Below are 27,829 nucleotides of genomic sequence, written 5' to 3' on the forward strand. Positions count from 1 at the left end.
CTTGGTTCTTTTGGGTCGGCCCGTCGGGAGGAAAAGAAGTTTGTTCTACGCGATGTTTTTACGCAGGCGCAGATCATGCTGTTTGTCCAGTTTCGCTGGTTGACTTTTACCTGTGAGGTAAACTGGTAGTTTCGGTTCAGCGGTGGGGAAAGGACGCTGCAGCCATCAGTTCGGTTCGGTCCAGAGGTGTGGAGGCTTCCCCGTCGTCCTCCTCCTCCTGTCTGCTCCGGTGTGTGTCTCAGGGTCCCCGCTGCGGAGCCTCGGACGGGATTTCTCCAGGATTTTAGAGTCGGTGCGCAACAGCGAGGAGGAGGCAGGTGGACGGACAGGACAGGACTGGGGGGAAGAAGAGGAGGAGGAGGAGACGGAGGAGGAAGAGGAGTCCACCCGTTCACTCCGGACCCAGCGAGTGGAAATCAACTGGTTGATTTAATCTGGTTCAGTTTTATTAGTATGCGGCTGGAGTCCCCCTGCTGCTGATCGGCAGCCCTGAAGTCTCCTCCAAGCCTGCTAAGTGACTCTTCGCCCCGGGGAGGACGTGGGGAAGGAGGCGGACCGCAGCGGCCGCTGCGAGGGGCAGATTTCACGGACACACCGCGGACCCGGTCGCCCTCTGGATCAGGAAGATGATGGGCTTTCTGCGCCGGACGTTCAGCCGCCGCTCCCGCTTCCAGACGATAGAGAGGGACGAGCGGGACGGAGGAGGGGTGACGGGGAACCCCCTGCTGCTGCCCCACCAGCAGCAGGTCGTCCACGCTCCTGCCGTGGTCAGCGGGGGAGCCACGGTCCACATCCCGGCGGGGGGAACGGCGAGGAGCACCATCACCTGCCGCGTCCTGCTGCTGGACGGCACGGATGTTAGCGTGGATTTACCTGTGAGTGTTAACCGAGAGGCAAAGCTCGGTCAGTGTGTGTCAAGGTGGGGTCCGGGGACACTTTAGGGTCCTTTAAGGTCTTCTTGATGGTCTCCTTAACGGATTATTGGGATTTTTAATTACATGGAGAAAGATAGGCTTAAAATAATTTTAATTAATTTATTAGACGGTAAACAGAGATTCATGAACTTTGAGCGCAAGCTACCAATAAATCACCCAGTTAAAGATGTGACCTTAAATATGACCCACTTTAATTATCTGTCACTCATTCACAACTCTAAAGCCTTAAATATAAAAACAACACAGGGAAGTTCTACTTTGTGATGTCATTTTGTTGTTCACTCTTAAGATTGAACACCATCCACTCGCCCTCTCATTGACTTCCTCCTTCTTGAATTTTTATTGCGGTTAGCAAACAACTTAAGGTGCATTACCGCCACTTTCTAAAGCATGGAGCACCCCATGTTATATTTTTTCCCCCAAAAAATCAGTTCTTCTTAAAAATGTAAACATTAGAGGTTGTTTGAAAGGAAACTAATATCAAGGACATGTCCAGATATATACACAGATGCCTGTGGTTAATTAAGGCTGCGACATAGCGCGAGAGAGCAATACTTCAGCAAGTGGTACAAAAGATAAAAATGTAAAGAAAGATGTTTTAATTTTACCCTCTTAAGTTTTCAACATCCATTTGTCATGAAATATGATGGATTGGAAAATGTTGGCAGTCTTTTTGTTCTTTCAAAATATACACAGTAACCAATGTTTTTGTACTGCTAGCCACAATAAATGTGCTTATTGCTAACATGGGATGCCGAAAAAAAAAATCAAATTTTTATTTGAAAATATTAGTAAATTGCTTATTTGCAGCGACTGTCCTCATGGATATGTCACCTCTACTTCTACTTTGAATAATTAATGATTGCCTATGGCAGGAAGGCTAAATAAATATTTAAGTGCTGTTTTCATATCTTCTTAAAGTGAAAATGGAATTGGCAAAAAATCTGAATAAATCTGTTTAAGCTTGACAAACGTCAGAGATTGGACATTGGCCACTAAATTCTGATTGGTGGATTTATAGAACAAACTTCCTGTTTGTAGCTTTTCTTATCATATTTGAACTGTAGAGCAAACAAACGGGTCAATTCAGACTCAACCTTTGGATGTTTTGTTGTGTTTTTCATTTAAATCCATCCAACGTTGCTGAAGTTCCTAATGCTTACAGTACAAGTTGGCTTCAGGCGGTGCTCTGATGAGACACTTTAGCGCTTCTCGTTCTGTCTGGCTGCAGGGACGTCTAACTAAGGCAGCTAGAAGTGTCTCCCCTGCTGTTTGCTCTTTTGCAGCTTCTCCTTCCACCTTTTTTTTCTTCCGCATCCTTGCATCTGATCTTCCTCGAGCAATCTCCGCTCTAGCTTCTCTCCTCTCATAATCTCCTTTTGCACTCCCTCTGTGGCCCATCTCCCTTCGCTCATCATCGCTCTCCTCCTCCTCTCCCCTCCCCACCCTGTTTCTCGTGCATGTCCCCCCCCTCCCTCTCCTTCCCGTCTCTCTCCTCAGTCTGTCTGTATTCCCTGACTCCCTGATCTGATTTACCACAATTGGGGACTCTGTGCCACAAATACGAGCGTGTGTAGAGGGACGGTGGGTAGGTGGGATGATGAGCGAAGTGTGTGTGGGCATGTGTGCGCAAGTGACTCCTCATTAGATGTTTTTTCCTTTTTTTTAATTATTATTTTAAAGGTTGTCCGTGTGTGTCACCGAAGCTGTTGCGTGCGTCACCTGTGAAAAACACGCAGCCGGTACACTGAGGAGTTTTTTTTATCCCGCTGTCCTGCTGCAGCGAGGTTATGGCAACAAAGCAAAGTCACGGCAGCTTCTCCTGAGCTTTGCCGTTCGAAGTGAAACGTGGCTCGTTGAGGTGGAGGCTTAGTCACAGGTGTTTTGGAACAGGTTTGTTCATGTGCTCCTGTTCTCCCTCGGGGAACAGATACAGGTGCGCCTTTTTCATCTGAAGCCTTTTTAAAGCTTAGCAGTGTGAAGGAAAACAGGAAAAAGTATTCTTGTAAAAGCACCTAGTGAAATCATTCATACCGCTTAAACTTTGTTACAACCACAAATTTCATTATTGTTTAGTTTTTACATCAGCACAAAGAGGTACATGTTCATGTAGTGGAAGAAACGGACTGGTTAGAGCAAGCTTGTCGTGATAACAAATTTTGCTGGGTGATAAATTGACCCATAAATGTCAATGTTTTGACACTATTTCAACTAATATAATAATTATGGCATAATAATGCAAGGACATCCTATCACAAATCGATAAACGTTCATTTCCAATGAACGTTTAACACTGGAACTGCAAGAGACTTTAAATATCGCAAATAAATAAACAAAATAACCGAAGCAATAAGTGAAATGGATTATGAAATCTCAATAAAACAAAATTGTCCTTCAAAACATATTAATTATTAGGCTCTGACTGGGGAAACAGGCAAAACTGCCACTTAGGACTTTTGTGAAATTGAAAAGTGCAAACTAGCATTTTTCAAAATGGCAGCTAACTACATGAACAAGCACGCAAATGGAAATTATTACGCTCTTCTTAATTTATCATGTAATTAGTTGATTTATTGCTTTGATAAACGTCCATCTAAAGACTCTTCTTTGCCAAGTTCAGTCAGACTGGATGGTGAAAACCAAATATCACATCTTACTGAAGATTTTCTGTTGTATTTAGACATGAACTTTGACTAGACCATTCTAACACCATAGTCTAGTCTAAATCGTTCCACTGTAACTCCACATGTTGAGAATTGTAGGAAACCCTTGTGTTTTACTGGTTCTAGCAGGTTTTGTTTTAGGCTTATTTAGCTCCAAGCACCTTGCCTGTCCCTTTTAAGAAAAGCTGACCCCATATCATGATGCTACCACCTCCGTGTTTCAGCATGTGGATAGTGTACTAGGTTTTCTGCTCTGCATAGCATGTTGCTTTTAGAGCACCTTCTTCAATATGCAGAAAACATTAACAGGGACTACTTATTGTCTTCTTCCAACGATGGTTTTCTCTTTGTCAGTTTTCCAACTTGTGGATTTTATGACTAATAATTATGTCAGCAGATTTTCCCACCTGGGTTGCGTCTCTTTTCAGCTCCTCCAGAGTCACTGCAGTCCTGTTGGCTGCTTCTCTGCGCAACACAAAACTTTTCACCTTATTTCTCAAGAGTAATTTTTTTTCCCAGAACCATAACAAATAGATCATTTTGAAAAACAAAGCTTATTAAGTGTCATACATTCAACGTATATTTTATGATTTAGATATTTGGATTTTACTACAAGGAAAATGATCAAACTTTTACAAAGAGAGGATGAAAATAGTTTATGGATGGACATTCCATATTTTGGAAAAAGAGCATATTGTTTATGGACTCATAATAAAGGAATAACTTGGATGATTCCTCATGGATGTTTATTTATTTTACACAAAGACAACGCACAGCATTTCATTAACCTTCTGAAAGGAGATTCATAGTGTCAAGTTACAGCAAAAATCAAAATTTCCACATGTATTTCCTGTATAGGTTGATAATAATCAAATATGATTTGACAGGTTATGAAATGGTGAAAACCCAGTATGATAATTGATTACATACATATCCAATAATTAATTATTCACACCTTACTGAAGCCAATCTGATGGTTATTTTTATTTCTTGAGTTATTTGTTTATTTCAAACAGGGTTTTAGAAACAAGAAAACAAGGAATCAGTACAAGGACAAGAAAAAACATGTGCATACATAAACCAAGAACAAAATAATTAGCTTGTTGCTACTTTTCTGTTTGAAAAAGAGTTTGAAGAAATAAATGCTTCGCTCAATTAAACATCCCCAAAACTTTATCTGTAAACTGTCTGCTTCGTGTCAAGGCTTTAATACTGAAATCACATTACATTCAGGCTGAGGCTGAGTGGATTTTATTTGGGGGTATTCACGCGAAGGGGATTGATTTATGAAAGCCACAAGGTTTTGTTTGTAAAATAGTTTCTTTACGATTAAGGTTCACACTGCTCTTGGTGTATCAGATAAAATCAAAATAAAACCCAGCGGCGTGTGGTTGTTATTGGACAAAATGTGGAAAAGTCCAAGGATTATGAATACTTTTGTAATACACACTGCATGCTGCCTTCAGTATTTGTGTTTTCTAACTCATTTATACACCTGCTGCCAAGACGTTTGGACCCGTTATCAACACTGAAAGTACAAGGCTGTCATGTTTTTACACACCCTGGGAGTTTTATGTGGGCCAGTCTCGGGTCAGGCTTTAATGCGGGCCGATGAGGCTCATCTGCCTGTAAACTGCTCCCATAAAGTTCAGGAGGAATTGCTGCAGTTTGTGCTTCGTCCGTGTCCTTGGTTGTGTTTTATGACAAAAGCTGCATGAATGCGGGCCTCTCCCTCCGGGGAATTGCCCGTCCCATCAGAACACACCCTCACATCAGCTTTCACTCTCAAGCCGACAAAAGGTGGATTCATGGGTAATTCCTGCTGTTACCAGCTGGATGTTTGCACTCGGTTTAATAAAAGACGGAGCTCATTCATCAGAGGAGATCGAGTCCTCTGTGCAAAAGCTTTATTTCAATCCTAATGTCTTTGTACGCTGCCACAAAGAAACCGGCTGCTTTGCGTTGTTGATCAGTAGTTCCTCTGGAGTTTCTTTTTCATCTATTTCCACATGAAATGTTTGGATTTATGGGAGAAGCAATATAAGAGAAAAATATTCAACATTTTATTTAGTGTCCTTGTATCTGTCTCTGTCCATTAACTATGCTGTCTCCGTTTCTTCCTTGGTTCCTACCAGACTCTGTGTTTTTTCAGGTTCCATATTTAAAGTCAAAACACAGTTGAGATGTTTCTCATACATTCCTGGTAAACTTTTACATTTGTATCTGAAAAGTGGGGCAACACTGACAGAGAACTCTAAACTTTTGAGTCATTTTACTGAGTCAAATGTCTCAAAATTACATTTGAGTCAGAATAAAATGTAATTTGATGTGAAAAAAACCCAGGAAACATGATAAATAATAGAAGAAACACAGCAAAGTTCTGACTTTAGATATGTGTCGTCCCTGTTGATCATCTACTGTGTGCCAGGTTTTACCACCTGTGGGTAATAAAGTGCAACTCCTGCCTGTTAAACATTGTTAGCTTAGTTTCTTTTTTAATTATTCACCTAAACATGAACAAAATGCATTTCATTTTATCCTTTTATCCAGATTGCCGGCAATAAAGTCTCTTAGGATTCTTCGTGTGTGTAGATACAAACACAACAAAACATTCGCCTGATTTGGAAATGGTCGGGCACTGAGCAGAAAATGAGTTAAAGTCTAAAGGAAGATCAAAAAGCTGCACATCAAAATCTCTTTAAAGACAACACAAAGTCTGGCTCCTTCAAAGCAACCCTCAAAGACACTAATTCAGTTCCTTTATTCTCCTGCTGCAGAGCAAATCCAAAGGCCAGGACCTTTTTGATCAGATCATGTACCACATAGATCTGGTCGAGACGGATTACTTCGGACTGCAGTTCATGGACACAGATCAAGTTTCGGTGAGTAACGACCTTTCCTCTCAATTAGTGGGGACCGTGTGCTGATGTGACTCTCTCACCTCATTTCTCTCCCCCACCAGCACTGGCTGGACATGTCCAAGCTTCTGAAGAAACAGATCCCCGGTAAGTTGTCAGTGGCTCTGAACGTCGATCTGGTTTGTGCAGGAAAATGTGCAGCGCGCTGAGTGGGGAGCAGGTGGAGCATTATCTAATGTTGACTCGCTGATTAGCGCATGCATTTGGAAGCCGTACCTTGTTTGCTCTCCGGCTCCTAACGAGGGGGGGGGGAATAAATGGAGTGGAGGAGGGCTGGTCTGCACCCTGACACAATCTGACGGTTGTTAACATAAAAATGGAAGCAGGAATAAAAGTAAGGCTGCAGAGAAAAAAGAGAGAGTACAGAGATCTGGTCTTGGGACGGTGATGGATGGACGAGATGGGAAGACTTAAGAGGAAGGATGAGATTAAACGATGAGATAAAGTACAAGACGGTTTTGATTCGATTAGATTAATGTTGCAGGAATCACTGCTTCATCTGTCTCTGCCCTTTTCCCCGTCTCTCTTTATTGCTTCTAGAAGGGCCGCCTTACCGACTCTTCTTCAGAGTGAAATTTTACTCTTCGGAGCCAAACAACCTGCGAGAGGAATTCACACGGTAAAAATTCACACGCGCTGACGGAGCTCTCCGGAGCCAGCCGTAGAGGTCCAAAGGGGATGTAGGGCTAATTAGTTTGCTGCTGTGGGAAGATACAAATCAGGGCCAAATGGACAGAGACTTGTTAAAGCACATTATGTGTCAGAGTGGAGGAAAAAAAGCTCAATTGATTCATCTTCTTTTTGCACCAACAGGTATCTTTTTGTGCTGCAGCTTCGACAGGATATTTTGTCTGGCAAGTAAGTTTCTTTTTCCAACACCGAGAAGAAGAAGAATAAAGATCTGTGATGCATTATTTAGACCTGTAAGCTCTGATTTTTAAAGCGCCAACAACTAAAGTAAATCCTAATAACTCTTTGAATTCGGGTGAATAATACTGTCTGAAATACAGTAGCCGCAGCTGAATGTTTTTATGCCATAAACACAATAGAGGCTCAGTAAATTAGAATATAAAGTAAAAATGAATTTATTTCAATAATTCAAGCCAAAAAGTGAATCTGATTTACAATATGCACATATCTAGTGTTTATTACTGCTGCTTTTCATTACATCTAATAAAAACCCTAATGTAGTTTCTCATTACATAGAACACATAAAAAGGGTTTTTGATACAGAAATGTTAAATTATTGCCGACACATTAATAGTGGCGGCTGCTGATTTGATAATTGTTCAGCAGAGCCACAAAGCGTCACTGCTTAAGAAGCTGACTGTTCACATTGTGCTGCATGGGAGCATATCAATGGAAGGTTTAGTGGAAGAAAAAAGGAACGAGAAGGTGCATAAGCCATAAAAATAACTGCAGCATTGAGAGGATTTTGTGGTTTGTAGGAGATTCATTAGGAACACTGTGAAGTAGAATGAAAATTATATGTTTTATTTTATCCTTAATAATCTGAAAGGTGTGTGTACATTTGTATTCAGCACTTCTGAGTCAGTACTTTGTAGTGTCTCAGCTTCTAGCAAGTTTTCTGCCACTATTGGCCTGTTTAGCTTGCATGTAGGTCAAAAAGTTAAATCTGGGTGTCATCTACCAGAACACCTGATTGGGGAGAGTTTAATAACCTAATCCTGCTTTGAACTAACCCAGTTCTCTAATAATCTGTGTGACGTGTTTGTTGGTCTTCATGATGAACAAACCTCTGAGATCTTCACAGAAGAGCTGGATCTTCACTGTGACTAGTCCAAACATAGTCGTAGTCATTATCAGAGAAAATGAATGTATTTTTTATGCATTTTAGTCTTTCATGAAAACGCCATATAAAATCACTACAAACAATTATCTATAAAAACTCCATATTTGTGTAAACTGGAAAACAGAGATTTAGGGTCCTGTGCATTAGTCTGCGACAAATAATGCGCCAACATATCCATATACCTGCTTTGACATGATTTCCAATTTGGACTTGCATTTTATTAACTTTATATTCTAAAACGCTATTTAAAAGTAGTTCAAACTATATACCTGCCAAGACAAATGTACCTCCTGGTGCCATGTTTAATTTCTAACAGGAAGTCATGGTTGTTTTGAAGCAATCTCATTGGCTGACATAGGTTTCAGCTTTGCTCTACGCTGCCCCCTGTGGGTCTGGCATGTTTAAAACGACGCTCAGTCTGGATGAAAACTGATTCCACTTGTACAATATTATTATTATTAATTACACACAGATTGACTTCATTCACTAATTGAGTAAACTCTAACGACAGTTTATTTCCTTGGCACGTATTTTATGGGTGTCAGAGTAGAGGGGTTGATGTGTGTGATGCATGCCACACTTTTTTGATTTTTACTTTATAAGAAAAACTTGAAACGTTTTCCCTTCACATTACAACAGTCCTTTGATACTTTGTGTTGGTGTAGCTCATAAAATTCAAATTAAAAAGTTGGAGTTGAAGTTTGTAGCAAATCAAAATGTGCAAACGTTCAACGAGTGTGGTTACATCTAAAATGTACTATGTGCTATATTTTTTAATATTCTGGGATTTGCTTCATTGTTTCTTAATTCGATAGTTCGGTTAGCTAAGCATAAAGCCTGAAACAGCTGAAAGCCAACGTCCTCATAAGTCACTTTGAGCTACTTCCCTCCCCACTGCGGGGATGTCCCACCTCTAGCCCACAGGTCACCTCCACTACAGTTTTCTCAGTAGTGGAGTCAGTACACCAACATCTGTTTCACACACACGCACACACACACACACACACACCCTCCGCCACCCCCTCCCCCCCACACACACACACACACAAGCCCGACCTGACTGTGCAAACACTCACTTCAGTGTGTCAGTGCTCCTATCTGGGCCACTCATCCCCAGAGTCCAGCTCCATTATAAAAGCTCAAGATCAAGAACAGCAGAGGGCTGCTTATTTTAGGAAAAGGGTTGCTCCTCTCCTCCTTGACACACTCGCACTGTGTAGGGCATCCAGCCACTTTATGTCTCTCCAGCACATGGGCAGTGCTGGTTCTTGCCTGAATGGCGTCCTGGGCAAACCCCTCGTTCTGGGCCCCCAACACCCACCAATACGTACAGAAGAAATCCTCCCCATTGTTATTTTTTGTTAGTTTTTTATAAACAGATTAAAAGTTTCTCAGATATATCAAAATCAATCCAGCTTCAAACGATGCACTGATAAGTACAACGAATATCCACATGATCTTAATGATTACATAACGGACATGAATATAACCCTATAAAGAGGACTGATGTAACATCTGTCAATATTATTTCTCTCTGGAGCCTGTAAACAAATGTACTTCTTTGTGCTAAGTTTAATTGTCCACTAACCATTCACTCCATGTTTACTCCTATAACCACATAACTATCAGCTAGACTCCATGAAGTAATATTAGTTTTTATGGCTAGTACCAGAGCAAAGTTGCAGTACTTTTACCTTCTTGAGCAGGTTGCTCTTCTGAAGCAAAACAAAAATACTTTACAGTGCCAGCTAGGAAATAGAATAGCTAACGCTCAGATAGCTAACGATAGCTACAAGAGCCGACCTTCAAGCGCATGTGTCAAACTCAAGGCCCAGGGTCCAAATCTGGCCACCATAACTTTTTGACACATAAATATAGCCTTCAAGAAAACAGTTTCGTGCCTAAATATTAATTTATCATCCAACTCAAAGCAGTTTTTATCTGTGTTCTTGCAAATTACATTAATGTGAAAAAAGTTACATGCATTTATTCATACTTTAACAGTTTAATGGGTAGCTTTCATGATATATTTTGCCACATTATGATCTTGACGTGGCCTGAAATAAAAAGTGGTTTGACACCTCTGAGCTAAAGTTTTTCTCAAAATTTCCTCATTAAATACTTTCCCTCTGTATGCGACTTGAGCCATGCTGCCACCCTGGGCAGAAAGCCATATTGTCAATATCAGCAGGGGCTGTGCATTTGTTTTAACTTGTGTATTTTTCCTTTAATTTCAGATTAAAATGTCCATATGATGTATCAGTGGAGCTGGCGGCATATTGTTTACAAGGTAAGTAAGGTTGTTCCAAATGTGCAAATTTAGCTCCTCGTCCCAAATGTCCTTTTCTAATATTTATTAAATTCATTTCAACACCTCCTAAGTCACTCGCTTAAGTTTATTTCACAGGGTTTTTTTATTTTATTTTATTTTTTACATTTTTTCATTGTTGATTTTAATGCAAAATCCTCTCCTGGGCATTCATGCTTGGAGTAATATCTGCTAAAAAAAACCGGCTCAATTTGTGATTTTCAATGGCTTTCTTGCATTATTGATGTTGTCCCTCTGCAGATTTCCTCTAATCTTGTTTTACAAAGATTTCCTCAGATGCACCGACAAGGAGCATCAAGAGTGATAAATTCAGAGCAGCTTAGCCATCTCAAAAAGTAATTATTTTGTTTACAAAGACAATCTAATTTACTGTTATGCAGCTTGCAGGAAGTTGCGGCAATGTAATTTTTGCAGAAGAATAAAAAATGGCGTGAGGTAGAAAAAGGGCAGCAGTTTTATTGCTTTTTATCTCATGTTCCCGTTTGTAAAAGATGAGCGATTTAACTTGAAATGATCAGATCTTTGGGAGATGCTTATGTTTTTTGTTCGTCCACTCACAGGTGAGCTGGGCGACTGCGACCCCTTGGAGCACTCCCCGGAGCTGGTGTCGGAGTTTCGTTTCACTCCCAAGCAGAGCGAGGCCATGGAGGCGGACATCTTCAGCAGGTGGCTGGATCTCAGGTGGGGATGAAGAAACGAAGCAGCTAAATTGTCTTCCCTTGTTCTAAAACGCGACCCTCGTGTGAATGCGTAAACATACAGTAAACTAGCCTGGTAGAAACCTCGTCCTACACTTTGCTTTGTACAAAGGTTTCAAGGCTCTTGGCTGTTGAGAAACCGTTACTTCCTGGAGGCGTGGGCTCTGTTGAAGTTTTAAAATTTTACCCAATCGCTAACGTTTGTTCGTAGTGTATGTAATGCCGCAGTTCAACGCTAAGAAGCTTCCTGGAAGTTGCCCGTGCTGTAAACAACTTTCCTCCACTGAGAGGAGAAAAGAGACGATCCAAACAAGGCATCTGTTCATGTGAATTTAATATCTGGAAACGTGGACAACACTGACTGAACGGTTTTGTTCACTTCCTCTGCTGCCATTTCTAAAATTACAGGCAGACAGCAATTCTAAACCAGCGCTGAAAATTGATGTCATCGTTTACGACTTCTCCTTCTGTTCGCTGATTGGCCAGGTCAAAAATAAACTGGAGATAATCCGAGTCAAAGGGAGAAAGTCCAGACTGCTGTAAATTAGATTTTTTTCCCGAGCGGAGTTGCACAGGAAGGCAGTGCCCAGGCTAACTGGTCGCCAAAACCTTGTGCTGTGTCAAAGCAGCTTACTGCAGGGCGTCCAGCCACCGGCAACTTGACCCAGGCTTGCTTCTCTCCTGTGAGGTTCTAACAAGCGGAGCAGAATCTGGAGCAGAAAAGGAAGTTATTCTGCTGCCACCTGTCAACACCAGCTTTTTTTTTTTTTATTATTATTTTCACAGCCGAAGGTTTCCAATTTCACTATCCCTCTTTGCTTGCTCCCTCTGCTTTGGCCTCTCTATCACTGGTCTGTGTAAAGGATTATGGGATTAATCTCTGAAGGGTCTTGATTGATTCTACGGAGTGTTTAACCCAGCTCTGCTCTGATTGCTCCCATTTCAGATTAGATTGCATATATATGCTGTATGCTGTGGCTCACAGGGTCAACCTAGCCACAAACGAGGGACAGGCTATGCTTAGAGTGAGATCAAAACAGAAAGTTACAGACTGCGTACCTGATACATTTCTTCTTGAGAGCGCATTGGGACTGTGACTGTATTATTTTTACTGTGAAAACTAATCTTGTGTTTTTTCCTTTAGGGGACAGAGCCCGTCTCAAGCAGAGATTTCTTTTCTCAACAAATGCAAGTGGCTGGAACTTTATGGCGTAGATATGCACTTTGTCAAGGTGTGTGAGTTTACTTCACCTCCACAGGTACAGCTCCAGTCAGAACTTTACATACACTCATCATGCAGCTGTTTTCTTTCTCCCTGGTGTTGTACGATTCAACAAAAAACTGAAATTTATGTTAAAAACAAGAATTAGGTGCACAATTTATTATTATTATTGTGCAATTCAAACAAAGCCAAAAATACACTCAAATCTTCAAATATACGAATGCACCAATACTAATAACATCAGCAATCCGCTTGTTTTTATACTGCAAAAACAAAAAATATTACCAAGAACTTTTGGTCTGTTTATTGTGAAAATATTTTATTGCACTTGAAATGAGACAAAACTAACTCATAATTAAGTTTTTGACAAGATATAAAAGGTTATTTCAAGTAAATAATTCCTTAATATTGACAAAAACAATACTTGTTCCATTGGCAGATTTTTCCACTATAATATGGGAAAAATGTCTTGTAATAAATTAAATAATCTGCCAATAGAATCAGTACTTTTTCACCAATATTAAAGAATTATTGACTTAAAACAAGCTCCTACATCTTGCTGAAAAGTTACTTGTAAGTTAGTTTTGTCTCATTTCAAGTGTACTAAGATATTTTCTCTAGAGACTAGAAAGAAATTACAAGGTAAGGTTTTGTGTTTTTGCAGTGTAGGACTTGCTGCATATTTGACTCTCTTGGTAGAAAGTAAAAAAAGATTAATTTAATTAGTTGGCTTCCTGGAAAATACTCTGCCTTTAAGCACTGTCCACCCACTTCCCATTTTCAAAAGGATTAAACTTATGGAAGGCATTTCCATTAGCGTAATGTCAGCAGAAAGTTGTGCATCAAGTTCTTGTTTTTAAAAAATGTTGAGGATGTTTGTTGTTTACTACATCTTTGCACAAGCATGGTTCAGATTAATCATAAACGTGTCAAAAACAAGAAATATAACTGAATGTAAACTTTTGGCTGGAACCAAATGATTACCTTCATATTATTGTGGAGATAAAACTGAACACCTTTAGTTCCTTGTTTCTTCAGGGCAGAGATGGAGGAGAATATGCACTAGGTCTCACCCCGACTGGCATTTTAGTTTTTGAAGGCTCCAACAAAATTGGGCTTTTCTTTTGGTAAGCACACACACAGCATTTTATGATTCAAATAACAATAATAAAGCATTATGAACATACCCGCGGCATCAAACGCTTTTTAAACAAAGCTTACAGCTATAGGGAAGCAATCAGGCTTCATCACATTATCCACACTAACAGTTTCACTACACCGACTAGTTTGGTAAACTGGAGCTGAAACTATGTGGAGATAAAGTTACTTAAAGAAAAATTAGCTATTTTTGAAATCTGTTGTGTAATTTATGCAAAGACAAAAGCATTCATTTTTGGCTAATTTCTTCTGGTTGTCATTGAAATGAATTTCCTTTAAATGGAAATAAAGTCAAACTTTACTTCAAGTTTGATAACTAAATCCAAAAATACAGGAGAAAGACTTGTCAGTGATTGTCAGTGAAAGCAAATAAGCATTAAAAACCGGGTCTTCATATAACTGATTATTAGTGTTTGTGAGTTGAACTGTCTAGTATAACTGATAATGAATTAGATCATATAAGTGGATGAGTGTTGACTTTTGCTTTAATCTCCACACATAGGCCCAAAATCACCAGGCTGGATTTCAAAAAGAGTCGCCTAACGTTGATGGTGGTGGAGGACGATGATCAGGTTGGTCTCCTTTAATACTCCTAAAACAAACCAGTTTAAATAAACGAAGAAGACTAAAGTAACCTTTTCCCTGAAGGGTCGCGAACAGGAGCACACCTTCATGTTCCAGCTGGCCAGCGCCAAGAGCTGCAAACACCTGTGGAAATGCGCGGTGGAGAGCCATGCCTTCTTCCGCCTGCGTCAGCCGACCGCCGGAAAAGCGAGCCGCAGCGACTTCACCCGCCTCGGCTCCCGCTTCAGATTCAGGTAGAGCACAGATTCGCTCCCGGCGGTTCCTCCCGGCGGAGCCGTCCCGCGGCCGGACGACGCGCTCAGGCCCGCCGGGGTTGTTGTGGTCAACACTTGCTGCCGGCATATGGGGGAAATTACGTGTCACATTAAACAGATCCTTTGTATCTATGGTTACCGAGTAGCTATGGTTACGTGCATCTGTTCCTATGGCGACTGAGACATTCTCCTTGAATTGTTTGTTTTCTTGTGATTATTACCAGACAAATTCTCACACTTGAAGGGCACTTCCTGTCATTTGTTGGAGCGGGCAGATCAAAGCGGTGTGATAGCGCTCTGTTGTGGTTTGTGCACAAACACTAATGTTACAGATGGTGGAAGTGCAAACAAGCACTTGAATACTGCGCTACGAGAGCTAATATGCACACCTGAGTCACCTTCTGACTCTTTTGTATCCTCCTAAACTGATCTAAGAGGAAATAAATTCCTCTTCTACTTTGTTTTTTCTCTTTCACACAGCAGCTATGTTTGCCTTACTTTGACTTGAGCCATCTTTAATTCACAAAGCCAAAGAAATGCTCATATTTATTCAGGCACATGGGATAATCACTTTACCAGGGGTTTTGTTAGCATCTTCATTTATGAAGAAATGTGCTGTTGATTTTGTTTAGCCATTGGTAATATTATTACTAAACAATATTTGTCTGCTTAAAAGGTGCTACATTGTAGAAAAGAAATAATCAGCATGTAAAAAGCCCCACAACCTTAAAAACAATTGCATAGTGATGTTTTAAAATGTGTATTTTTCTAACTTCGTGTGGTATTTAGCTTGGCTGTAATGCTAGTTTTCACAGTAAATGGGAAGCATATTGAAATTCAGCTTCAGACTTGTTTTTGTTTCTATCGTCTTTTGTAACAGAGCTGCAGTGATGACTGTTTCTGTGGGCATCCGCTCTTATAAAAAAACGTAGCTTTACCCATCAGTCTCCACTAAGGATATCTGGAGTCTGCACAGTTCACATGCTAATGCTTTTAGGATCCTGTTGCTGAACTCCAGTCAGATGTTTTAAAGTACTTCCACAGAAATCAGTAATACAGATTGGTAATTACCATTTTCATCTTCTAAACTCGTCTTTGTGTTTGTCTCAGTGGAAAGACGGAGTATCAGGCCACTCATGGAGGCAGACTGAGGAGAGCCAGCACGTTTGAGAGGAGGCCGAGCAAACGATACCCCTCCCGCACACAGTCGCTGGGCAAAGGTGAGCCTTATCAGCACATAGGAAACATGGATGACTAACCGCACCTGTTTTGTCCTCTGCGCCCTCATGCGTTATCAAAAAGGTCACACACCATTTTGCCTAAATGGCTGAAATCTGCAACATAGAGAGCCCTGAGAGAAGGAAAAAAGCTCCAGCCTGGGAGGCAGCGGGGTCTCTTCAAGGCTTTCTCTTTAAGAATGACTAATATTATGTTTTGCTATGACAGGTTCAGCAGATTTAAGTACAGCGCCAGTCTATTTTACATAAAGTGCTGCAAAATTCAAGGCTATAGGTTATTATCGTCTTTCTTCTTTGTGCTCTTAACGCCCCCATAATTCCCACCTTCTGTGAGCTGCGGTGGCCTAACAAGCCCAAAAGTCTAAAATAATCACTTATATGCTGGTGAGCTCATTCATAACTACTTATATCAGCATCCAAACTTCTGAGAGATTTAGATTTACTAATCATAACCGTTGTCATACAACCACAAACTTCTGTACATTTTATTAAAGGGGACTTATTATGCAAAATTCACATTTTGCATGTTTTTGTACTTCCATTTGGGTTTTAGCTGCTTCTAAAAACAGCCCAAGCACATAAAAAAAAGTTAAAGTTAAAGTGTTTTGGTGTCTGGAATAAAACAAGTATCTTGTTACCATTCTTAAACAATTTTCTGCATTCTTGTTACTTGGTTTCAAAGATGTACGGTTTTATAATTGTGAATATGTTTGCGGCCATTTTCTCGTGAAAGTGTAAACGTTGAGTTGGGGGGTGTGGCCAGCAGCTTCTTTGGATTTAAAGTGACAAGAGGCCCTATAACAGGTTGATCTGAAAGAAGGTCAAAAGAGGCAGAACTGACCAGACTAAAATCTTATTAACTAAGAATGATTACGTGCAAAAAAGTATAATCAACATGTTTTTTATAGTCCATAAACCAATCCTAACTTGTTCAAGGAAGCATAATAAGTGACCTTTAAAACTGCATCTAAGAGACCAACAAAAAGTAGTGAATCGGTGTCAGTTGAGGGAAAAATGCATTGTTTTGAGATAAAAAATCTGAAAAGTGTGGTGTGCATTTGATTTCCCTAGTATCAGAGTAGAGGGAGTATTTAAACAGGAAATTCAGTACAACCAGAAGTCACTTGAAACAAGATCTCAAGCTTTGAGCTGTTCAATATGTCATCTTAAAATGAAAAGAAGGCCATGCAGAGATCTGTCAACGTAGCAACGTTGACTCATACATTCCACAAATCTGGCATTTCTGCGGGAGAGAAAGCCACTTTTGAAAGAAAGTAACATTTAAAGTAACAAGCCATGTTGGGGACACAGAAAGTGAGAAAACTGAAACTTTTAGGTCTACATACCTGGCAGAAAATCAACACTGCATCATCACCCTGAACACCTGTGACTGATCAGACTCAAGAGGCTGAACTGACTCCAAAAACAAGAACATGGAGATAAAGACTCAAAAACAAACCTTAATTTCGGCTTTTTTCTTTATATGTTTATATTTCTTATATATGTTATATTTCTTTTTCAGTTGCTATTTCCCCTGCGAAGCCTCTACATATCAGGTAAAACTCTCTGAAAAGCACACATATGCAGTGCACAAATCACGTCACTGTCTTATCAGTCACTCTTGACCTTAACCCACATAAATGCCTGGTCAATCTTAACAAAGGCACCAAAGATTAGCCACTTGTGTAAAAGAATCAAAGATGTGGAGGCATTTACTCCCATTTTTTTTATCACTGTTTTTGTTCTCCATTCCAAACTTTGAAATTGTGGGGAGTTTTTTTTGTTCACTTTAATTGTATTATTTAGTTCCACTGATTGTTGACATTCTTTTCCAGCTCGCAAGCCAGCCCCAATCCCAGTCCACATGCGGTGAGTGACTGTAGACAACATTCATTACATTAGCTGCGTTTCCATTACAAATGTGCACAAATCTTCCAAAACACAATCTCGCAATTGCTGTGTTTCCATTAAATAAGAAAATTAACCCTTTAATGCTTAAGTTTAAAATCTCCACCTGGATATGTTTGCTTATTTTAATTGTACGCAGTTCTTTAAATGTCCTGTGATTAAATATATGTTTCCATTTATCCATAACAACTGGAACTTTCAATATCTAGCAAATTATTTTCCCAATTTATCGTCCATTAAAAGAGCTTTCCTCAGATTAATTTCACTTTCTGCTACGGCGGGGGTGAAATTACCGTAATAACCTGATATTTTCTGGATATCGGCGCAACGTCTCCCTATTCAGAAACCGTTGGGTTTTTTCAGATAGCGCATAGTGTGGCGGAATTACGGTACTACAAATTTGGCTGGATCATCGCTGCTCCGTTCGATCTGGAAGGGTTAAAATAAAACCACATATGAATAACCTTGTTCACAATAAATCATTAAAAAACACGTTAGTGGAATGAGTTATATTCTAATTTAGCCATGGCGCTAGAGCTTGTCATGTACCAGCCATCACAGGGGACATTGGTGTCTTATTTAGGCATTGGATCGACACTCCCTTTATACTTTTGAGAGGCTACATATGCGGCATTTTGGGGAAATTGTAGTTGGTGATTTTACAGAAGAGCTTTTCAATACTTTAGAATGACACAGCTTTTTATGAACTGTGCGAAACTGTGAGAGCTCTGATGGAGGTAGCTGTACATTGTCCGAAAAAAACAAAAAAACCCAAACCATCTTCCTATCATTTCCTTTCGTCATCTTCAAAGTTTTCGGTAGCAGTAACCATAGACACCATAGCAACCAATGCGGGGTCTACTCTTATATTATGTCAGTAACGTCCAGCAGTTCTTCTTCTTCTTTATGTCGGTTGGCAAGTAACGTATTGATGTGCATTACCGCCATTTACTGGAGCGGAGTACGAACCACAGTAGTAATACTGTATATCACCCAAAACAAAACAAAATTCTCTATATCCTGTCAATTTTGTCTTCTAAAGGTATTTCAGTAATGAATTAAAATATTCAAATGTCGAAAGTTTGTCCAAAATATCTTGTAACTTTAATGTATTATCTTGTAGTCTACATATTAATTCCCTTCTCCCAACAGAATGTTTGGAACAGAAAAACAAAACATGTTTTACTGTCTTCTTGAAAACAAAAATCCCATTTTCCTGTTGGATGTTTTCCCATTTTAAATAATATACTATTTAACTTGTATGATCAAAATGTAATCCTGATATAATGGTTGGTGATGTGAAAAAAAGTGTTTTCATGCAGTTTTGTGAAATACATTTATTTCTATACAGCTGAAAAACAGCCTCTTCCTGCTTTTTATTAAAAAGAGTGAGCCTTTTTCAAAATTGGCACATTTCTATTAAGTACATTTATTTTCATAAATTCAGTTTGCTCAACTTTGTGGTTAATGGGAATCCAGCTGGTCTCACACAAGGACACAGAAATGCAGCAGCGACCAGCCTGGCTTACAGAGATCTTTAATTTCAGCTTCTCCATGACCCTCTTCAGTACCAACACAACATTCCTATTGGTCACGAGCCTTGGCATCCGCCCCACCCGGCTCTCACGCCCCCGGTTTACCTGCAACCCTCTGGTCACACGCCGTCACACAGGTAAGTCAAACTGCATGCACGGTGGCTTCATCACATTTGTTTTCCACGTCACTCACACGCCTCCACTTGTCTTGATCGTGGTCTCCACCATCTGTTGTGCTCAGGCCTTCCTTTGAGGCTGCGAGTCCGTTGTACAGTCATCCTCCTGCCCCTGAACGAACCGGCTCCGTCCTCAAAGGATCCCTCAGTGTGGTTCACAGGGACAAGGTCATGACTGCCCTTTGACCTTTCTCAAACCCCGGAGTCGGTTTCAGACACAGACTGTCGCCCCAAAGGAAGGAAGCTCTGCTGATGACCTTGATTCCATCTTCATTTTCATCACCAGTCCCGTCTTCTTCATCTGTCACTCCAACTCCAGTGTCGACGTCATTCTGCCGCTGTGTGCTGTAAAGATCCTTATTTTTTACAGCAGACTGTGGGGTTTTAAACACCCGAGGAGGACAGAATAGAGGCCAAAGTATCGTGCTGGGTGAAATGGACCATAACTTGTTCAGGGATTTTAGTTCTTGTCGTTTTTCCTGCCGATATTTCTGACTTGTCAACATCATTAATCGTTTTGCAACACCTGTATTTGACTCGTTCTGAGGCTCATAACGCAACGTAACCATTCGCTCACTGAAGACATTTTAAATGCAGTTTAGGTCAGAAGTTTACATACACTCATTCGGTTTTTACGGACTTATTGGAAACCGTATTCTTCCCGGGTGAAATGGTTGTAGGAAAGCTCCAATCATTTAGAAATAACACCCCCACTAATGTGAGGCCAATTGTTAAATAGTTCAAGCTAATGATCTTGGATTCTGTGAGTTTTATTTGCTCAGAAAAACTTCAGCTTGTGTAAATCTACATCTCACATTTAAAGATTCCTGAAATCTTTAGATCTGATGAGTGGTTAGTTCGTAACTAATCATTTCATGTTAATAAAAAGAAACTACTGCAGCTGACCCTAAAATTATTCACATTTCTCCTAGCACGTGTAAAGTAAGTTTTTAATTTTACCAAAATACATTTTCAGACTGCAAGGAATATTAATATTTTGAAGTCGTCCAGACGAAGCCTTAAATTTAATTGGATGAATCTGTAGAGGAGCTAAAGATTAGGGTGATGGCAAGAAGGCGATTGGATACATCGTCTAAAAATCAGTAAAACATTCAAAACGGTGTCAGCAATTACAGAGTGAGTTTGACTACCGTAAAGTTAATTAAAAACATGTCCACCGATTATTAAAAAGAGTTTGAATACAGCCTTAGCTGTAGCCGCTAACGTTAGTCCTGTGTGGATCAAGGGAAAAAAAATCCATGTAAAATAAACTTTGTCTAAACCAATTATTTATTTATTTTTAATATTAAAGATATTTAATGTAAAATAATTTCACCCTGAAAAAATAACAGTTAAAAACAAAGTCATAAACAATAATTTATGTTCATGCGTTCATGTAAACTTCTTGCTGGCGCTGTGTGCTTTTTGCGTGAATTTCATTTTACTCAGATAGCTCATCTTTAATGTCTGTAGAAAAACGATAAATGGGAATATACAGTCAAAACACTTAGCTAACAGTTTGTGGCTGATTTTAAATACTTTTAATGGTTAGCAGGGATAAAGTATATCTAATGGTATCAGAGCCGTTGGATATAACGGCCTCCAACTGATTTCAAATCGTTTATTTTGACTTTCTGACTCAGAATAACCTTTCAATTTGTGTCTCTGTCCATTTATTTAAAGATGCAGTAGAGGAGAGACCATATTTTTCACTTGAACATAGTTTAGATTGGGGTGTTTTTATTGCAGTGTGTGTAAATGCCTTACTTCCAATCAAGGTTTTAGTCTCTGTCATGTTTACCTCAGAATATTAAATATGCTTTAATCACTGTCTTTTGTTCCTAGTCTTATAAAAATTGTGACAGCTATTTATAATTGCCTAAATTAATCAGAGGTAAAATGATATCAGTGCTGAGTGGAGGTAATTGGGAGCAGGTGAAAGGGAGCCTGTAGTCTTTGCTGCTTTAGAGGTTGAGCTGCTGAATCGTGTGGAATATATGAGAACTATTATATGTTTATTTAAACATATAATGTTTAAATAAACATTATATTAATGTTACTTCAGGTCATGGATTTGTGAAATCAACCGAATGTTTACAATAAGTGTTGTTGTGCTGTTTGTTTGTGTTTGTTTCTTTTTTTTTTTTCCTTCATGTTTACTTGAATCACCTTTGACCTTTAGGAATGTTGCCATATTGCTTCTAAGACAAATAAACAAGTTATAACAAGTTAACAATGACCCTTTCTTTGGTGTTTTATGTTAGGGACAACACGTCCAACAGCTTTGAATGAAAATGTATGAAATAGCATTGTTGCAAAAAATGTGAGAATTTATTGATGTGTGAATTTCAACAATAATTCCCAATAAACTGGAGGGACTAATTGATATGATTTTGCAGTAAGCAGATTAAAAGCTGCACTGATTTGATTGATAACATTATATTTATGCACACTTAGTGTTTAGTCTGTAATTTAGTGGGCCACATAAAAAGCTGCCTTGAGTTTGACACGTGGTCTAGATAATTGGAGGTAAACAATTAAGACGTTAGGGGTAATTTAACATTTTTGTGTAGCCTCAAAAACTGTGTATAATGAAGCATCATAACGTTTGTTTAATGTGAATCCGTCCATTTTCATGCAGAGTTATGATGGCTCCCACCTTTAGGCAATTTAGCATCTTTAAATAACCTCACATTCACATATTTTTTGGATTATTACTGCTAACCACTGTGTCATGGTTTAGCCACATAGCATAATTGTTTTGTTTTTTTAATCCGCTTTATTGGAAATGTTGCTCTAAAGCCACTGAACAAAGATATGAGAATGACTGCGTTTAAAACGATGAAGATTTATTTTCACTTTTCCAGATTAAAGGGTTCAGGAGGCTTGTTGTTTAGGGAGTTGTTGTGACTGCGTGTGTCATCCTCAGCTTCCCGCTGAGCAGTTCTGCTTCAGACCATCAGTACAGCTCATCAGAGAATGAAAATTCGTATTCTGGCAAGAACCACCATCGTCACCGCCGCCACACACACAGCCAAGACACACTCTGCCACACACACACCAAGAACAGTGAGTACCCTCCGCCTGTAAAGATAAATCTGTCAAAAGACTTGGCTTGATGTTAGCTTTATTTGGTTTTTATAAGTGCTGCTTTTAAACATGTCACTCTACATGCATATTTCTGTTCATAATGGATAAAAAAAATATTTACTTGATATATGTATGAGTTTTTGTCATCTAAGACTTACTAACTTTAATGTTTATATATTTTAATAATTTTATTTGATACATCTACACTTGTAAATAGTCGGTTGCGGTTTGTCTCTTCCAGATTTTATGGTAATATTTTGACGGATATTCTTTGCAAAATAGCTGTAACTCGACTGGATTATTTTCAAATCATGCTGCAAAATCTCAATTGGATTTAGGTCTGAGGACTTTGACTAGGCCACTCAGAAGGCAGGTAAAAACATTAGATTCTATTTAGGAAAGTAAAAGGCACCAAATACATGTTTTATTAATTTATTACTCATATAAATAATCATTTTTCCTCACTGATTTGAGCTGATTTTTGTTGATCAGTCACACAGCATCTCAGTAAACTACATTGAAGTTCATGGTTGTAATGAGACATGACCAGAAACACTCTGCAGGACACTGAGATGCACATTCATCCACTGTGTTCTTCTGTTTTAAATAGGAATAAATTCTAAATATGAATAAAATGTTTATGAAATAAAGAAAATATTGCCCATTTAAGGTTTTATCTTCACCTTTTGAGTGCACGAAGAAAAAAAAATGTTGGAGACTTGACAACTAAGCTCTTTTGTGCAAATGCAGTGAGATGATTAAAATCTTTGTCTTTGTTTCTTGAAATATATTTAACTATACTGTTTAAGTCAGTGAATTAAGTACATAAATGTGTACTGCCAGGTTCCAAGCAAACCTTGTGTGTTTCAGAACGTCGAGCTCCGCCCTGCCCTGCAGATGGCATGGACATCTCTCAGTCGCTCCTCAAAGCTCTGGAGACGGACAGTGATTCTCCTCCCTGGCCCTCGCTGCACATAAACATCGACAACAAGGTGAGCAAGACACATTTTTGCACAACGCACTGCAAAAGCACAAAATCTGACCAAGTGTTATTGTTTAGTTTTTAATGCAAATATCTCAAAGAACACACAATTAACTCACAAGTAACTTTTCAGCAAGATAAAGGAGCTTCTTAATGCTGATGGAAAAAAATAATACAGGTCCCTCTCTGTTTTTATTTTTGTGGGACTCTGTGTAATCGATGCACGTCTTGGACCACTCCGTGGTTGATCTGCAACATTTCCAGTTTTCTGAAACTTGCAAATAATGTTTTGCTGCCGTGTCGTGTGTTTGATGCTCGTTCCATGTTTTTCTGTTAAAGTTTCGTGCAACCATGCGACTACTTCCAGATTCAGCCATCAGTATAATTTCAATTCTTTGCTCTTTTGTCAAATGTATGTTCTTGCGTATCTGAAATATAAAATAAATATAAATTTTACATTCTCCTAATTATGGAAACTTATGGCCCACCCTGTAGTTCCACAAACAAATTATTTCACTTCTGAAAAGATGTTTTTTCCATGTCTTAAGTGAAATAATTATTGACTTAAAACAAGCTCCTATATTTTATATTTTGCTGTAAAGTTACTTTAAGTCAGTTTTGCCTTATTTCAACTGTAATAAGATATTTGCTCTGGAAACACAGATAAATACTTGGTAATATTTTGTGCTTTTGGAGTATTTGCTCCAGTTCTGCTTGTTACCTTTGAGGTCTCCTCATGTTTCTCCTTCTGTTGGCAGGGAGAAGAGAAACAACTCTCGGAAAAGTCTCTGCATCCTCCTGCTTCCCCTGTGATGCTCCCAGATCACCTCAAATGTAACATCCTCAAAGCCCAGATGGAGGCAGCTTTCAGGGTATCAGATCTAACACAGATTAAACATCTAGCCTCAACTTTGGCAGCGTAACTCAGAGTATTACTTCTTCTCTCATGCGCAACGAAGAAGGATGCTCCTCTGACTCCCAGAGGGAGAAGCTCAAATGACACCAGCAGTGACAGGTTGGGGCCTCGCCCATTGCTTTCTGTGTTTGTACGTCGTTCTGCAGGTTGTGATTTAATTTCCTGTCCCATCGCGCTGCTCTCCAGGTATCAGAGTTCATCTCAAGACTCAGCAGCTTCCAGCGTGACCGCTGAGAAGACGCCCCGCAGGCATGATCGTAGTTTAACCCCAGAGAAGCTGCAGGCCAAGAGCAACCCGAGCTCCAACCGGAGGAAACGTCTGGTCCGACAGTTCAGCTTGTGAGCAAGCCTCACCCAGCAAGCAACGTTTTCTCAGATGAATGGTACTTGAAGCGAAAACTCCTGTCTTTAATGCATGTAAATCATCCTGTTTGATCCTCGACAGCAACCACGAAGACGAAGATAATCTCCCTGAAGCGCTTGCAGCCATTTCCTCCCAGAGCGCAGGAAAGTCAGGGTCCAGTAGTTCCCTGGACAAACAGATTCAACCATCCATCTACCCGCAGGTAACTCAGCGTATAACAGCGTACGGACCCCTTAGAGCCGCAGTATGTGACGTTTACAAAAATATGTTTTTTACATTTGTTAAAACTATCACCGTGTCGTGACAGTATGAGACAGATAATCTGTGAAAAGATCAATCTCATCCTCCCTGAGATGCTATTCCACCAACAACAACCAATATCAGAGCCAGGAGGCGGGTCTTAGCGCTGTCAATCAATGCTGCTCAAGGTGCTAATGGGGAGAAACAAGTTTGAGAAATGCAATTTATCCGCTGTCATTGGTGTCCATGCTAACTAGCTTTAGCATGGAGCACAAGAGTGAATGACAGCGCTAAGATCCTCCTCCTGGCTCTGATTAGTTGTTTCTGACTTAGTGGTGTATTTCTGTAGTTAGAACTGGGAGCACTGGGAAGAGGTTGAAATTTTCACAGATTATTTGTCTCATACCATCATGATGATTTTAAAACGTGTAAAAAAAACATAAAAGTTACATATAATGCAGCTTTAAAAACTTAAGAAGAATCAGGACATCCTTTCGCTGCTATGGAGGATAATTCTCTGTCTGACTGTATTTGAGTGAACAGATGAATGTTTGTACCTGTGCATACATTGATGTGTATTCCAGGTGGATAATATGCCAGCACTGGAGCTGGGTAGTCCGTGTTGTACCTCTCCTTCGCCTTCCCCTCACCTCTCCCCTTCTTACTACCGTAGCTCCATGCCCCACCTGGCCCCTTACCTCACTGCCCATAACAACAGGTAACACATTCGCACCTCGGCAGCTTTAAACCAGTACTGTGTACAAGTAAGACCTGCAGCCATTTTCATGCCTTTTGTTAAATGTTCATTGTTTTGATAAAGCGCTTGCCCCTCATTAATGTTCTCTTTCATATTTAAGTCTTTCAGATCATCAAAAATTATCAAAAGTAACCCTAGTAAATACAAAATAGCAACAATAAGCTGTCTAAGCCAATTATATTGCTAAATCATGAGTTAGCCAATTTTTTTTATTTTTTATTTTTTGTTTAAAGTTTTGTTTAAAGTTTAAAGTTATCAGTCTTTAAACTCAAAAGTACTCGCAATAAACCAAGCAAGAATTATTTTTGATTAAACAAATAAAGTAACCAAGTTGTTTTGGAGAAAAGGGATCCAAAACGTCGACTGGTTTTTGGTTGTTAAATGAAAGCCTTTTTTTGGGACTCCATAAATATTTTGGTGACGCAGCATAATGATCCAAAACCCTCCAGCAAATAGATCTCTGAATGGCTTCAAAATAAAAAACAAGATTATTCAAAGTTTTGGATATAGTTAAATACCAGGTTTATCTGACTGAAACTCTGTGGTATAAAATTAAACTGCGGATCGAAATTATTCAAGGTTTTGGATATAGTTAAATAACTGGGGATCGAAATTCCCCAGTTATTTAACTATATTTTCTATAGTTATAGTTTCGGCGACTCATTGCTAGTTACTGTAACACTCGTGATGGCAGCCATTGTGGCCAAGCGTTGCACAGTTACTGGGTTTTCCCTCCTAATAAATGAAATAATTTAAGAACTTCTTTTGTATTTACTCAGGTTATATTTGCCTCGTATTAAAATTGGTTTTATGATCTGAAACATTGATTTTTTTTCCCCTTTCTTTGGTCACACTTAGATGTAAGTGTCATCACTTTCTCTCCTATGTGCTTTCAAGTTTTATGCCCGTTTAGTAAAACGTCCCATCGCATGTGAACATGGCTGAATCTTATGCTATCCTCCTGGTCTCACACTCGCTTCTATGTTCTTTAACTAAATTTAATCATAAATGATGCGTATATTTCTTGTTTCTTGATCCTAAATTTGGACACTTTCTGTTGTAAATCCCACAAAAATCAAAACAGGCTTATTTCCAACAATGTTTACTACATCCTGTAATGCAAATTTCTTGTGTTTGTGTATCTGTAGTGGAGAGGAAATTAAACTGGACCGAGAGAAGATCCTGAGAGCCCTGCTGATGACAGAACTTTGAGATTTTTTTTTTTTTACCAACAAACCTCAAAGGTGTCAGACATTAGTCGCCATTTGTACATTTGCAAGAAGATATAACAGATTTTAAAATATATTTGCATAACTGTAAATTGTTATATTTGCTTACCTGTTTTAGAACGATGTTTTGGTTATATCTATTGAACTATAAATGGACAAACTACGCATATGCTGGTGCTGCTTGCATTAGACATTTATTTATTTTTCTTCATGTGATTATATTGTTTGTTTTGAGGTTATGTCTAGGTTTTTATGTTTATTTAACCATCTCTGAGCTCGCGCTAAAGCTTTAAACAATTGTCAAAGCACTGATCTCCTCATACAAGTACTGTTAAAGTGAAGCCACATTCAAATCAGGCTATTCCCACTGTAAATAGACTTTGCAATTATCGTGCTTATGACAGAAGGAGGTCCTGTAAATGCTTACTTCTGTACTGTATTTATTATGTGAAATATCCATTTTTACATGCCAAAACATTTGCAGTATTTATGGTTAGAAGCTATTGAAGAGAACGTGTTTAAGGTGACTCAGATGTTGAAAATGTTCAGCAGCATTCACAGACTGCCCACTAGAAGGAGACAAATCCGACACGTCGCTGCGGCTCTGCTCCTGTTTTTCTGGTTTTCAGAAGGAAGAGGACTCACTCCTATTTTTTTTACATGCAATTTCCATCGCAGCTCAAATGCAAATCTGATCTAAGAGAGCATGTTCTTGGAAATAAAGATAACCTTGTCGCTCCACTACTTGGTTTCCGGTTTGATTTGTCAGAGCAATTCAGTGGATTTTCTGTTGCCGTGTGTTGAACGGCTTGTCTGTCG

General features: G+C 39.4%; 1 protein-coding gene across 5 annotated transcripts; it reads left to right on the forward strand.

The window, feature by feature from the left end:
• Positions 1-27,754, forward strand: epb41l4b (erythrocyte membrane protein band 4.1 like 4B). 5 transcript variants are annotated; one of them, XM_008432658.3, is made up of 23 exons: positions 1-875; positions 6,376-6,480; positions 6,561-6,603; positions 7,057-7,135; positions 7,330-7,374; positions 10,567-10,619; positions 11,219-11,339; positions 12,501-12,588; positions 13,617-13,705; positions 14,239-14,308; positions 14,385-14,554; positions 15,686-15,795; positions 17,336-17,369; positions 17,649-17,682; positions 19,269-19,393; positions 22,362-22,501; positions 23,393-23,514; positions 24,263-24,376; positions 24,464-24,519; positions 24,607-24,759; positions 24,866-24,986; positions 25,609-25,742; positions 26,930-27,754. In XM_008432658.3, the coding sequence occupies exons 1-23, from the start codon at positions 627-629 to the stop codon at positions 26,991-26,993; spliced, it is 2,319 nt and encodes a 772-aa protein (XP_008430880.1). In that variant the 5' UTR covers positions 1-626; the 3' UTR covers positions 26,994-27,754. The 5 variants fall into 5 exon arrangements, with proteins under 5 accessions (XP_008430880.1, XP_081453445.1, XP_008430881.1 ...); XM_081597319.1 differs by having other exon boundaries at positions 25,698-25,742; XM_008432659.3 differs by having other exon boundaries at positions 24,467-24,519.
• Positions 27,755-27,829: the final 75 nt, after the last annotated feature.

Source organism: Poecilia reticulata, chromosome 16, assembly GCF_904066995.2.
Source record: "Poecilia reticulata chromosome 16, P_reticulata-male-v2, whole genome shotgun sequence".
Classification (NCBI taxonomy): Eukaryota; Metazoa; Chordata; class Actinopteri; order Cyprinodontiformes; family Poeciliidae; genus Poecilia; species Poecilia reticulata.